We start from the raw sequence: 14,924 nt of genomic DNA, 5'->3' as shown, positions 1-14,924 counted from the left end.
ATATACATGGTCAATCAAAGTATACCAAATTGTATATTGTGTGACTGTGAGCTAATAAGTTAAAATTGTAAAATAAATGCTTATTCATGAATTATATTTATCCCGAATGGAAGAGTTGCTACATTTTAATAAATAGGAAATCACAGATTTTTTTTTATATCTATTGAAAAGTCACTTGTTCTGGATTTGCCATTGTTTGAATGGACTTTTGTTGGAGTAATCTTGGAGAATCTTGGTTTATTTCGGGACCTGGCATGAGGGCGTGTTAGTGGGCGTAGATGAGACCGCTGCGTGGGTTTCCCGGATGGAGTAGCGTCGCCATCTTTACGCCAGTGCTACCTACCGGTGGGTTGTTCAGTTCAGCGGAGCAACCGTGCTGTTGCTGATCCACCACCGAGCAGCTCAGATAATCCTCACTTTCCACTGGGACGAGCAGCCCAAAAACATCCGAGCACCATGGCGGATAGAGAGAACTTAGTATACCAGGCAAAGCTCGCCGAGCAAGCCGAGAGATACGACGGTAAGACCCCCGCATAAATGATAATCACTGCAGAATGCCTGGCCCCTCTTTGCCCATCCAGTCTCCGTGCGCAAGGGGGGCTTTTGGAGACGCAGGTAAAGCACTAACGTTACGCGTGGATCTGTTGGGTGAGGGACAAAATGGCGGAGATTTCTCCAGCCGAATGAATCAGTAAACGTCTTTTTAAATTGATTTTTTTTCCGTTCAAATGGAAGGTGCGTTTAGCGTCGCGTGCTTTTGTCGCGTGGCCTGGTTAAATGTTAGCTTACGTTAGCTGGTGAGCTAAGCTAGTTCATTGCGTTAAGTTAGCTACCACTGTAGCTACCTAGTGCTAACTAGCTAAACTAGCCTTTCTTCAGTCCCCCCCCCCCCCGACACGCGTCACACCAAACTCCATTCAGAAATAAAGCAAACGTCTCTTGATTCTGTTGTAACCGCTGGACTACACGTGGTCTATATGTGAACCCACCAAGCTGCAGCTTCAGTCCAAAGATATATCCGAAAAAAAACGTCCCCGTACCAACGTTAATGCTAACGCACCGCCCACACCGTGTGTGTAAGAAAATACAGCTCCGGTCTGACTAAACCAATGGTCAACTACCCTTTTGATACATTAAAATGAGGGTGAAAGAGTGACATTACGTTTCAACAACTCGTTTAAGGTCTGACTCGTTTGTTGAAGTCGGAAAAATTAGGCAAACAATTGAAAGAAACTATGAAATGTGAAGCTCGCTTTGTGTTGGTCCGTCTGCTATTGTACTTTAATGAGGCCGGTGTTGTCGTGCTGCTGTGGGTTAATTGATTCAGAGGTGGAGCACCAATGGTGGACGGGAGTCGGCGAGGCACAAAGTATTTCTTTTTCTTTTTTTTTCAGCAAAGCAACGTTAATTGAGCTGCATATTGGTACATTTACACTGTAGTTGATTTAGATATTAAACCACAGGCGCACAGAGGCCTCATCTGTGTGGTTTAGTATGATCCATCTCTTACTGATGGGGTGACTGAACTAGAGACTGCATCAAACATTTTAGTGACAACACATGAGTGCACGTTGCATTAACTTCTGGTGTGAGTTACTGCGTCTTGTCAAATACGTGTACTTTGTTCTCCATCATACCAACTCATTTAGTCAAGCACTATAATAAATCAGGGCAAACATTTGCATTATTCTCATCAACAAGGCCCAGGACCCCGTCTCATTGACACGTTAGCATCTGTCTACATGCTTTACAATAAACGCACATCTCTATGACTATATATCTGTACATTGCATATTCTAATATATTTTCCTCTATATCTGTTTTTATTTTTCATTTCATTTTGTCACTGTTTATATTATGCACCAAATCCCATGAAACCTACTTGGCAACAAACCGGACTCTGATTGAGGCGTGAATCTGCACGGCTGCTCACTGCAGCACATCCTTAATTCAACAGGACCCCACCATGCATTGTATTTCATCAGTTTATACCAATAACGCACGCTGAGCGTGTACACGAGCAGAGGAAAAGACACTGCAGGTGTGATAATGGCAAGATGCCAACAATGATCTTATTACATAGAAAGTTATTAAAATATGGCAATTATAATTATGTTGATTAGCTAGAATTCACTGGCATGGAATACTGGTAGCTAGGACAAGTTAGGTGTGTGTGTGTGTGTGTGTGTGTGTGTGTGTGTGTGTGTGTGTGTGTGTGTGTGTGTGTGTGTGTGTGTGTGTGTGTGTGTGTGTGTGTGAGAGAGAGAGAGACCTAAACGCAGTGAAGACTCACACCGAGCTGGATAACTCCCTTAATTCAAACTCCCGATTTATGTTCCGATCACTGCAGAATCCAACATATGATTCTTTACCACAGTCGCTGCTTTCTATTTGTGTTGTGGTCTCACTCCCATTCATTTGGATGTAGGCTATAGTGGCACTGATGGTTTAAAAAAAAAGTTTAGTTGCGTGAATAGTCGGCGGTGTTTTAACCGGTCCGTGTCACAGCTCTACTTGTCTGACAAAGAATTCATAAGATAAACCTTCACCACTACAGGAAGTCAATGCGGTGGCATGTTAACAATTCTTTAAAGCAACTGGCCAGATGTTTTAAGTCATTGGTATTGATCGACTCTACTGTACAATGGAGTCACTGGACATGGCTGCGTTGGGGTTTAGCTGTGCTTCAGCTGCTGCTTGCCGTGTCCAACAGTTGTGTGGTTTTATGTGCTTTGGTTTCTTCGTGCATCTGGTCTATTTTTAAATGCATTTGAAGACACGTGGCTTTGAAATTTTAGAAAGGAAAAAAAAAAGCTGCCATGCATTGTATGGGTTAATGTCCGTAAAAAATAAAAAAACAAGCCACTGGGTTCTATTTTTAGTTTCTCTTTCTTGGGTTGAAGTGGGCGAGAGACAGACGTGCCGTTTCAGTAGCAGGCATACCTAACCGAGAGCTAGACGCCAAGGACAATTACTAACAATGAAACCGAAAAGCATGTTTGAATTTGTCTTTTTTTGGCGTTCTGAGTGGCCATTAGAACCACAGTGATGCAGCTGGAAAGGTGTGTAATCATCAGTAGGTACATGGCCAGCCACGATCGCCTACATATGCGTTTTCAATTTGCCCCGTTGAGTTAAAAAACGCCAGCTAACGATATATAATTTTGTCAGACAAGCTGACATGCGTGGCTGAGTAGCTACTGCTTCAAATGCAGCCAGAGCAGTCTTCACTTCCGTAAAGAGAGCAAGGATCAGACTGAAGACACCTTTTTCCATCCCTACAGAGGAAAAGCCACAGCTTGTGCATGCGTCACCGGTAACAAATTCAACCGCTAAAATAACACAACTGCCATCTTAGCTGGTGGTTAATGAAGCACTGATCAAGTTCAATGGAACTGTAGAGCTTGTAACGCTGAGAACAGCTTCTTTTTTTTTTTTTTTTAAAGCACAGAGAGGTCATTGAGTGTATTTGAGTGCGCGCTGGGCTGCAGGGTAAAATGATCAAAGCAGCATTAGTGCTCCTCCTGGCTCGAAACCATCGGGTATCAGGTTTCACCAGTATGCTGCGTAGCACCCTGCCATTGGCTTCAACAGATAACACCCTGTCTGTGGAGCTAAAAGCCAAACGACTGGCACCCTTGCTCTCTTACCTCCAGGGTAGCGCGGTTAGCACGGCCGCTGGGACTCGTCCGCAGCTTGAGCTGTTAAAGATAGTCGTCGCATTTAAAAAAAAAAAATCCATTAGCGCTCCGCGCATGAAGCTACTTAGACGATTAGAAACCATCCCGCAGAATATGTAGTCGCATTTTGATTCCAGCATACAAGTAATAATATCCAAACCAGAAATGACACAGAATATATCACCAACAACCAAGTTAGATGTAGATGTTTCACTCTCTGCCCCCTTGAACTGCTCTTTGTGATTTGGTTCCAGAGGCCCCCATGCGGTGTCTGTTGCTAATCCCCAGGGAAACGGCTTGTTTGCTAATTAGTAGCTCCTTCAGAGCGGAGTATTAAATTGTTGTTTATTGTAGATTCTATATCAACCCCGTCCTACTGAATCACCTTGAGGATGCGAGGCCTCGTGTTTTGCTCAGCCCTCTGGTACATGGCTCTGTCTCTCCGCTCCCTGCGTCCTGCCATCGGTGTCTATAGGTGGTCGATCTCTGCATTAGAAGACTTTTCACTTGGGCGGTGTCCCAGGAAGCCCATTAATATAATACGGAGGATGACGGAAAGCTTTCTAGGCTCTGCTCCTGTGGTTTGAACTCGTTCTTAATGGAAGGTGGATGCGTCTTCGCTTTATGTACTCAAATCTGTATCATTATGTTGTTGTCTCGGCATCATTTTGATCCGTTTATTGCTGTAAAATCACAGTGAAATCAGTTTCTTTAGTTCACATTGCTGTGGTAAGCCAGCAGATGTTTGGTAGATAAAGGGAAAAACTCGCTGAGTGCTTCCGGATGATGTTATGAACCCAGACATGACAGTTTGGGTGTTCCGCTGCATTTAGGACCGTGGTTGATGAAATGTTATCTATATGGATGGGTCCCGCCTTATGCCATTTGTTTCCCCGTGTGTTCCAGAAATGGTGGAGTCGATGAAGAACGTGGCCAGCATGGACGTGGAGCTGACGGTGGAGGAGAGGAACCTGCTGTCGGTAGCGTATAAGAACGTGATCGGGGCCAGAAGAGCGTCCTGGAGGATCATCAGCAGCCTGGAGCAGAAAGAAGAAAACAAAGGCGGAGAAGACAAACTAAAGATGATCCGGGAATACAGAAAAACGGTCAGACACGATCATTAATACGATGTAATAACTGGTTATTTTCACCGACTGTGAGAAAATGTATCTTTTAGATGTTTCTAAACACGGTTTTGATGAGAAAAACTCACTTCTTTATGCAACATGGCTTTCCCTGCTTTGGAAATACAAACCTTTAATTAGAACTGTAGGTTGCTACGTACCTTGTTGTTTCACAAAGAGCAGTGCATGTGATGCACTGACTGATAATCATTTCCATATTTAGTAGCCAACTTCCCAGCAATGTTTTGCTGTTTTGGGCAGAACTCTTTCAGGTCTCCTCCACCGAAAGAGGAGGTGTTGAGATTTCACTTGTCTGAGTGAAATAACGAGCTAGCAGCAACCAATTGTACTTGAAATATAAATGTAGGGTATTTTATTTTTATGAGTAACTGATGGTCATGACTCATAGACATTCATTGACAACTTTAAAATATCAAACCAGCTTTGAATTGCAGCCGATTAGTCAAAGGGAACTTTAATCTAGTACCTGTGAGGTTCTATGTGACCATACAAGCTGTTGACTGTGTGTGTGTGTGTGTGTGTGTGTGTGTGTGTGTGTGTGTGTGTGTGTGTGTGTGTGTGTGTGTGTGTGTGTGTGTGTGTGTGTGTGTGTGTGTGTGTGTGTGTGTGTGTGTTTGGTCTGCAGGTCGAGAAAGAGCTGAAATCAATCTGCAACGACATTCTGGATGTACTGGACAAGCACCTCATCTTAGCTGCGGTCACAGGAGAATCTAAGGTTTTCTACTACAAAATGTATGTATCCAACACAGATGTGTGTTTCAACACTTCTACACACTTTGGTTTGACTAGGTATCAGTCAGGCAGCCTACATTAAGCTTCCCACCTTAACGTAGGCTGGAATGAGCACAAAGATGCACAATAAAAAGGGTTTCTCTCTTATTTAATCAGAATTCAGATTTCTGCACGCCTCTGCTGCTTAAAGGATGTTAACATACTTAAAATGTAAAAAAAAAAAAAAAGTATTTACCTTATCTCTCTTCTCTCCAATCCACAAATTACCTGGCAATCATTTTAAGTATGTGTTTATCTGAGCCACTTCCTGTTATGGTTGCAGTACAAGGGATTATACGTCGATCCATAACCAAGTCATTAAATATTCTTGTGTAGCGAGAAACTTCGCCGTGAGACATGAACTAAACCTCATAGTTGCTTTAGGGGGAGATTTTCTATCACTAAATGAACTGTTATGTGGTAGTACTATCGAGGCTGTAGGGGTGCGTTCATGTACTTGTCCCAAACCGTATTGTTCTCTACGCTTTAAGTCGGTGCTGCTGGTTTGTTAATGCGTCTGTTTGTTTGTGTTGTTCGCTCTGTTCAGGAAGGGAGATTACCACAGGTACCTGGCAGAGTTTGCCACGGGCAACGACAGGAAAGAGGCAGCAGAGAACAGTTTGGTTGCGTACAAAGCTGCTAGCGACATCGCCATGATCGAACTCCCTCCAACGCACCCCATTCGTCTGGGACTGGCCCTTAACTTTTCTGTTTTCTATTACGAAATCCTCAACTCGCCAGATCGTGCTTGCAAGTAAGTGTGATCATTTTATGACGCGGTTTGTGGTTCTCGGGAACCTTAAAACCTGTCGGGATTAACTTCCATCCATACAATTACATCCACCTCTTCACTGAATGCCGCTGTGTTGTCTTGCGTCACAGGTTGGCGAAGGAGGCGTTCGACAATGCCATTGCAGAACTGGATACGCTGAGCGAGGAAAGCTATAAGGACTCAACACTTATCATGCAGTTGCTACGTGACAACTTGACACTATGGACCTCAGACGTGCAGGGAGATGGTGAGAGAGCCGTTCTGTTTAGTTATTGTTGCTCCGTCTACATTTCTCAGTGACACTGAATGAAGTTGTTTTTTGGACGTTTTTTCCTTTAAATAGCCCCTCCGTAGTGCTTTTGATTTCAGTTTCTGAGATACTTGTCTTTAAGTGCTGATGCCATCAAAAAGCGTCCTGTAAACTGTGAAGAATGAACCTTTTTCTCTAACTTTTCCCTTCATCAGTGGTTTCTCTGAAGTCGGAAGTCTTCTCTCTCTCTCCTTGCCTTCTCAGTACTCACACACTGCTTTAACTTCTCATCTCTCCATCGTTCTTCTGTAGATTCTTAAGGACAGCCCTCTTCCCTCACTCTTCCATTATACAAGACTAATTTGTAAGTCATTCCTTCTGCCTGTCTTTGGCTTTTTTTTTCACCTCAAGCTGTCTCTCCTGTCTCACCACCCGGGCATCCCTCACTAACCCTCCTCACATTATGAAGTCCAGCCTCGTCGAATGTTCTCTGCCCTGTTTGCCCACAGCTCTGAAGGATCATTTGAACTTTTTCACCTGTTATCCACCTGTTTCTGCGCGAGTGGAACTAGAGTGCTGTGTGCGTTTAGTGTCCTCAGAGTGTCCGCCAGTGGGTGAAAGTTGAAATCATGCTAGGTTGTGTTTTGTCCAATAGATTTAATTTATCAGCTCCTCTATGTTCTGTTACTCAATGTAATCTCTCATTGAGGTTTTCATTTGTCGCTCATTTTTCTCCACAATTTTTCAAATATGTCTTCTAACAATATTAGCCTGTATGACTATTGAAACACTTATTATTCTCCCTGACGATACCAGCACCTCTAACACGCTTCCAGTGTGAGTAATGAGGGGGGGGGGGGGGTAGAAAAGTTAAATGTTTATCGGAAGCTAATACGAGGCTTTACCAGTCTAACTTCTTCTGTGAAACGTGAGCAAAAACAATCAGTTAAAATTGAGAAAAAGCCCCTTTAAACCCTTTAAAATCCCATTCAGAGTGATATTGTTTAGCTATTCAACAATATAGGCAAAAAATCTATTTCTTTGTAGTTTTATATCCAAATATTTAAGTGAGCTTACGTAAGTTAGTAGCAGCCAATTCCAACTGATATGATGAAATCCATCCATCAAGCAGTCATTCTCTTTTTGTGTGTGTGTGTGTGTGTGTGTGTGTGTGTGTGTGTGTGTGTGTGTGTGTGTGTGTGTGTGTGTGTGTGTGTGTGTGTGTGTGTGTGTGTGTGTGTGTGTGTGTGTGTGTGTGTGTGTGTGGCCACAAGCCTCTGCAGCTCCGTATCGCGCTGCATTCTAAGCCCTCCGACTTTTTAACACTTCAATCCGATGCGACTGATTTGCTTTAACTCCCTCTTGTAACTTGTGTTTCACTGGGACTTAACACCTTTCCACCATGGCAGGAAAAAAAAAAGGTTGCGATTCCGGCCTTTGAACACAGACTGAAAGAAGTTTGCTCGTCCGTGTCGCTGAACGCAGCCCGTCGGGGGCGGTGCAGCGGTTTGTGAACCTGTGAACGCAGCTATCTGAAGTGTGATCTAACGGACAAACTGCATGCGAGGCTTGCTGCTCCATCTCCTGTGGCTTTTCTCACATCCCGGTTAGCCGTGTTGCTAATGAGCGCCGTTACGGTTTCTATTTTAATCATGACGGATTCTCGAGCCTTTTGTTATTTGTGCCTCTTAATTCTTCATTACACGGATGGCTGTGCCGTCTCTATGGTAACCTTTCTCAGCAGCCAGTCGTACAGGTTCTCGAGGCGTTTTTGCTCCCTCGGTACGTCTGACCGCGGCTTGTTGTGAAGGCACTGTGGACTAACTGTCGCTCACTCGCCTGCATGTTGACACGATCGGCGGTGAACACTGTGGTCTGCTTCTACATGTTGGGATTGTTTGTTGCATGGTTGACCAATCCGCACACTTCTGATGGAACGATTGTGTTTCAGTGATGTCAGAATTTCGAGTTTAACTCTTCAAAAAGCCCCAAATAACCACGCAGACCTTTCCCTCATTGTGTTCCTTTACTCTTTCTAATAACGGCACTGCAAACGGCAAAACAAAATGCATATCCTGTTAATGAGAGGACAATATTATCTGCTTAATGTTGAACTGGTAACCCGGTTGGCAACAAGTTTGTACTTAATACTAAGACTTTATACTGTTAAGCAATGCTGATGCAGCTTTATTTTGGCACGAAATTAATGTATTTTACTGTTTTGTAGTGACGGGAAAATATATCAAGCCCCTGTTTAGTTTTTATGCCTTTAATTCAGCTATTGATTAAATCTTTATGATAATAATATAATGCTGATAACAATCGAATTATAAATTAATCATTTCTCAATAACAAGCCCTGTGTTATTACGGCTACAGAATAATCTCAACCGAAACCGTGAACTAGTCTTTCTCCTGGTCGACCTCATGGAAGCTCTCACACAGCAGGGAGGAGCTTCCTCTGGCTGATCTGTTCATCAGAACGGCCGCATTTAGCTGCCTTTTTTTTTTTTTTTTTTTTAAAGAAATCTCACCTTGAGTGTGCAGAGATAACATTGTGTTATGTTCCTGTCATTATCTCAGGTGAAGAACAGAACAAAGAAGCACCGCCGCCGCCGCCGCCAGATTTGGAGGAAGAGACCCAGTGAGACTGAACAACACAAGACGAGTCCTCTTCCTCCTACCCAGCCTCCCCTTTTTTCCCTCTCCTCCCAGCACTAGCTTCTGTCCTCAGCCACAGTTTTCAACTGGGTTTATACTGCAGCCCACACTCTTCCTCTCCTTTTCCCTCCATTTCTACCCATCTGTCTTACCCTTTCTCCTCATATGCATGTCATGCCCCCCCCCAACAGGGCCCGCTCGGGTCTCCATTTCCACTTCCCAGGAGTTTTACCTTATTTTTGATGACTCATTTTGCAAGCCTGTACCCTTTACGGTTCATGTCCTCTTTTACTGTTTTTGTTTTTTTGTTTTGCTTTACTTTGCTGTATTATCTGTTGCCAAGTACGCTTGCCTGTATTTCTAACACACATATGCAAGAGTTTATTTAAAGACAATACTTAGCTGTTCAACTTTTTCCCTGTATTTGTGTGTTTCTAAACAATATATTGTCCATGCAGTCAGTCAGTTTTGGAACATTTCAGTTTGCAAATTGAGGAAATAAAAGTGGCGATGAAAGATTTAAAAGGGATGTGTGAAAGCTTTTTGGAAGAACTAAGTGCCCTCTTTACTTTGTGGTTACCAAACCCGCTCCTTCGACACATCAATAGTTGTTTTTTTTTTTTTTAAATGACAAATAGCAGAATGTCCCCCTTCTCCAAGCATCACTCTGACCTCTATTCTTGTCCATTCTCGGACCAAGTAATGTGCTGCGAGGCTGTAGCGCTTTTGCTAATGGCAGATAGTTAGGTAATGGCTTTTTAGCAGACAAAACGTGTATGTGTGTGCGTGGGAGGGGAATGCTCAACACTATTGATTGTAATATAATGCAGTTTTGCATTGGCACCATATAAAAAAAAAAAATCAATTTTGGGAAATAGAGACCTGCTCTATCTTTACTGTCCTGACTATTTCAGGTTTCCTCTTCTCGACTCTTTCCTACTCTTCATTTCCTCTCTTCATTCTCTTCGGTATGTGTAACGTGAATCTGATTTGTACTACTGGATATTCTCAACGGAGCCACAAGTACCATCTGTATTCTTACTGAAACACAGCATGGAATTAACATTAAACTTCAAATTCAAAAATGTTACATTCAAATGTGTAAGATGTTGTCTTTTCCTGTTAGTGCGTTGGTTTGATTTCTTTAATCACTAGAGGGCAGTGCTGGCCAGCAGTAGCAGAACACATCCAAATTACAGCTATGGTTGAATGCATTGATTCTGCTGTAGTCGTTCAAAGTAACTAAGTACATTTACTCAAGTACTGTACAAGAACTAGCACTCTATTTATATTCTATTCTATCCATCTGACAGTTAACAGTTATATTTTAGATAGTTTTACCTAAAACGTGATGAGCTTGTAAAAACGCATCAAAAAAGTCATGGCATAGTATGTGGAAAGAAGTCAAAGTGTGTAGTCATGAATACATAAACATCCATAGTATGGTTGGCTTTAGCAATACAAATGCATCGTATAGAATGCCAAGAAAATTGATGACTTGGTATGGTATGTGGAAAAAAGTACTTGTATTTTATGTCAAAGATCTAATGAAAAAGTCAGTACTGTATGTCACAAATGGGTCATAAAATAAAAGTCATTGTATAGTATGTCGAAAAAAGTAATAGTATAGTTTGTTGAAAAAAGTCATCGTATATTATGTCGAAAACAGTCATAGTATAGCCTGTCGAAAAAAGTGAAAAACGATCATAGTATAACATGTCGAAAAAAGTGAAAAACGGTCATAGTATAGCATGTCGAAAAAAGTCAAAAAACAGTCATAGTACATTGTCGAAAACAGTCATAGTCGAAAAAAGTGAAAAACGGTCATAGTATAGCATGTCGAAAAAAGTAAAAAAACAGTGATAGTATAGTATGTCGAAAACAGTCATAGTGTAGCCTGTCGAAAAAAATCATAGTATAGTATTTTGAAAAAAGTCATAGTATAGTATGTCGAAAAAAAAGGGAAAAACAGTCATAGTATAGTATGTCGAAAAAAGTCATAGTATAGTGTGATGACCTTCCTCCTATCATGAACTGGGTGCCCTGTTGTGTTTCCTGTGTTGCAGGTGGTGATTGGAGGCTCGTCAGTCAGATGAGCAGCACCTGTGCTGGTGTGGCAGGGGCCTGTTCAGTTGGCAGCGAGGGGGGAAGTAAGATCGCTGTTGACTGGCTCATGACCATTGGCGCTGTCGTGGCGTAACCTGCTGGGAAACATTGTGCTACCTGTGTTTGGGAGACAAATAAATTGTTTCTTTTTTTTGGCCGCCAGCTTGTTGTCTCCCCGTTCTTGTTTCAGTTTATGAGCCAGGCTGTGACAATAGTATGTCGAAAAAAATCATCATATAGTATGTCGGAAAAAATCATACTATAGTATGTCGAAAAAAGTCATAGTATAGCCTGTTGAAAAAAGTGAAAAACGGTCATAGTATAGCAAGTAAAAAAAAAGTAAAAAAAACGGTCATAGTATAGTATGTTGAAAAAAATCATAGTATAGTATTTTGAAAAAAGTCATAGTATAGTATGTCATAGTATATATAGTATGTGGAAAAAAAAGGGAAAAACGGTCATAGTATAGTATGTCAAAAAAAGTCGTAGTATATTATGTCGAAAACAGTCATAGTATAGCCTGTCGAAAGCAGTCATAGTATAGCCTGTCAAAAAAAGTGGAAAACGGTCATATATAGCAAGTCGAAAAAAGTAAAAAAAAAAACGGTCATAGTATAGCATGTCGAAAAAAGTCAAAAAACAGTCATAGTATATTATGTGGAAAACAGTCATAGTATAGCATGTCGAAAAAAAGTCATAGTATAGTGTGATGACCTTCCTCCTATCATGAACTGGGTGCCCTGTTGTGTTTCCTGTGTTGCAGGTGGTGATTGGAGGCTCGTCAGTCAGATGAGCAGCACCTGTGCTGGTGTGGCAGGGGCCTGTTCAGTTGGCAGCGAGGGGGGAAGGAAGATCGCTGTTGACTGGCTCACGACCATTGGCGCTGTCGTGGCGTAACCTGCTGAGAAATATTGTGCTACCTGTGTTTGGGAGACAAATAAATTGTTTCTTTTTTTTGGCCGCTAGCTTGTTGTCTCCCCGTTCTTGTTTCAGTTTATGAGCCAAGCTGTGACAATAGTATGTCGAAAAAAAGTCAGTATATTATGTCGGAAAAAATCATCGTATAGTATGTCGGAAAAAATCATAGTATAGTATGTCGAAAAAAGTCGTAGTATATTATGTTGAAAATAGTCATAGTATAGCCTGTCGAAAGCAGTCATAGTATAGCCTGTCGAAAAAAGTGAAAAACGGTCATAGTATAGCCTGTCGAAAAAAGTGAAAAACGGTCATAGTACAGCAAGTTGAAAAAAAGTAAAAAAAACGGTCATAGTATAGCATGTCTAAAAAAGTAAAAAAACAGTCATAGTATAGCCTGTCGAAAACAGTCATAGTATAGCCTGTCGAAAAAATAGGGAAAAACGGTCATAGTATAGCATGTCGAAAAAAATCATAGTATAGTATGTCGAAAAAAATCATAGTATAGTATTTTGAAAAAAGTCATAGTATGTCATAGTATATATAGTATGTGGAAAAAAAAGGGAAAAACCGTCATAGTATAGTATGTCGAAAAAAGTCGTAGTATATTATGTCGAAAACAGTCATAGTATAGCCTGTCGAAAGCAGTCATAGTATAGCCTGTCGAAAAAAGTGGAAAATGGTCATATATAGCAAGTCGAAAAAAGTAAAAAAAAAAACGGTCATAGTATAGCATGTCGAAAAAAGTCAAAAAACAGTCATAGTATAGCATGTCGAAAAAAAGTCATAGTATAGTGTGATGACCTTCCTCCTATCATGAACTGGGTGACCTGTTGTGTTTCCTGTGTTGCAGGTGGTGATTGGAGGCTCGTCAGTCAGATGAGCAGCACCTGTGCTGGTGTGGCAGGGGCCTGTTCAGTTGGCAGCGAGGGGGAAAGTAAGATCGCTGTTGACTGGCTCATGACCATTGGCGCTGTCGTGGCGTAACCTGCTGGGAAACATTGTGCTACCTGTGTTTGGGAGACAAATAAATTGTTTCTTTTTTTTGGCCGCTAGCTTGTTGTCTCCCCGTTCTTGTTTCAGTTTATGAGCCAAGCTGTGACAATAGTATGTCGAAAAAGTCAGTATATTATGTCGGAAAAAATCATCGTATAGTATGTCGGAAAAAATCATAGTATAGTATGTCGAAAAAAGTCGTAGTATATTATGTCGAAAATAGTCATAGTATAGCCTGTCGAAAACAGTCATAGTATAGCCTGTCGAAAAAAGTGAAAAACGGTCATAGTATAGTAAGTTGAAAAAAAGTTAAAAAAACGGTCATAGTATATTATGTCGAAAACAGTCATAGTATAGCCTGTCGAAAACAGTCATAGTATAGCCTGTCGAAAAAATCATAGTATAGTATGGCGAAAAAAATCATAGTATAGTATGTTGAAAAAAATCATAGTATAGTATTTTGAAAAAAGTCATAGTATAGTATGTCATATTATAGTATGTCGAAAAAATAGGGAAAAACGGTCATAGTATAGCATGTTGAAAAAAATCATAGTATAGTATGTTGAAAAAAATCATAGTATAGTATTTTGAAAAAAGTCATAGTATAGTATGTCGTAGTATATATAGTATGTGGAAAAAAAAGGGAAAAACGGTCATAGTATAGTATGTCGAAAAAAGTCGTAGTATATTATGTCGAAAACAGTCATAGTATAGCCTGTCGAAAGCAGTCATAGTATAGCCTGTCAAAAAAAAGTGGAAAACGGTCATATATAGCAAGTCGAAAAAAGTAAAAAAAAACGGTCATAGTATATTATGTCGAAAACAGTCATAGTATAGCCTGTCAAAAACAGTCATAGTATAGCCTGTCGAAAAAAGTGAAAAACGGTCATAGTATAGCATGTCGAAAAAAGTAAAAAAAACGGTCATAGTATAGCATGTTGAAAAAAGTAAAAAAACAGTCATAGTATATTATGTCGAAAACAGTCATAGTCTAGCCTGTCAAAAACAGTCATAGTATAGCCTGTCGAAAAAAGTGAAAAACGGTCATAGCATAGCATGTCAAAAAAAGTTAAAAAAACGGTCATAGTATATGATGTCGAAAAAAGTCATAGTATAGCATGTCAAAAAAATTCATAATATAGCCTGTCGAAACCAGTCATAGTATAGCCTGTCGAAAAAAGTGAAAAACGTTCATAGTATATTATGTCAAAAAAAGTCCAAAAACAATCATAGTATATTATGTCGAAAACAGTCATAGTATAGCATGTCAAAAAAAGTGAAAAACGGTCATAGTATAGCGTGTCGAAAAAAGTAAAAAAACAGTCATAGTATATTATGTCAAACACAGTCATAGTATAGCCTGTCAAAAAAAGTGAAAAACGGTCATAGTATAGCATGTCGAAAAAAGTAAAAAAACAGTCATAGTATATTATGTCAAAAACAGTCATAGTATAGCCTGTCAAAAACAGTGAAAAACGCTCAGAGTATAGCATTTCGAAAAAAGTAAAAAAACAGTCATAGTATAGCATGTCAAAAACAGTCATAGTATAGCCTGTCAAAAACAGTCATAGTATAGCCTGTCGAAAAAAGTGAAAAACGGTCATAGCATAGCATGTCAAAAAAAGTAAA

At 40.6% G+C, this 14,924-nt stretch overlaps 1 protein-coding gene across 1 annotated transcript; it reads left to right on the top strand.

Moving 5' to 3' along the window:
• The first annotated feature begins 316 nt into the window (after window positions 1-316).
• Window positions 317-10,368, top strand: LOC137876226 (14-3-3 protein epsilon). Its single transcript, XM_068715627.1, has 6 exons — window positions 317-520; window positions 4,587-4,786; window positions 5,451-5,557; window positions 6,144-6,350; window positions 6,479-6,615; window positions 9,201-10,368. Exons 1-6 carry the CDS (start codon window positions 457-459, stop codon window positions 9,263-9,265), a joined length of 780 nt encoding a protein of 259 aa, XP_068571728.1. The 5' UTR covers window positions 317-456; the 3' UTR covers window positions 9,266-10,368.
• Window positions 10,369-14,924: the final 4,556 nt, after the last annotated feature.

Source organism: Cebidichthys violaceus, unplaced genomic scaffold (assembly GCF_023349555.1).
Source record: "Cebidichthys violaceus isolate CVI_PGR_0920_01 unplaced genomic scaffold, fCebVio1.0.p SCAF_20, whole genome shotgun sequence".
Classification (NCBI taxonomy): domain Eukaryota; kingdom Metazoa; phylum Chordata; class Actinopteri; order Perciformes; family Stichaeidae; genus Cebidichthys; species Cebidichthys violaceus.
Note: the sequence above shows the minus strand (reverse complement) of the source record. Positions and strands in the feature narration are given on the sequence as shown.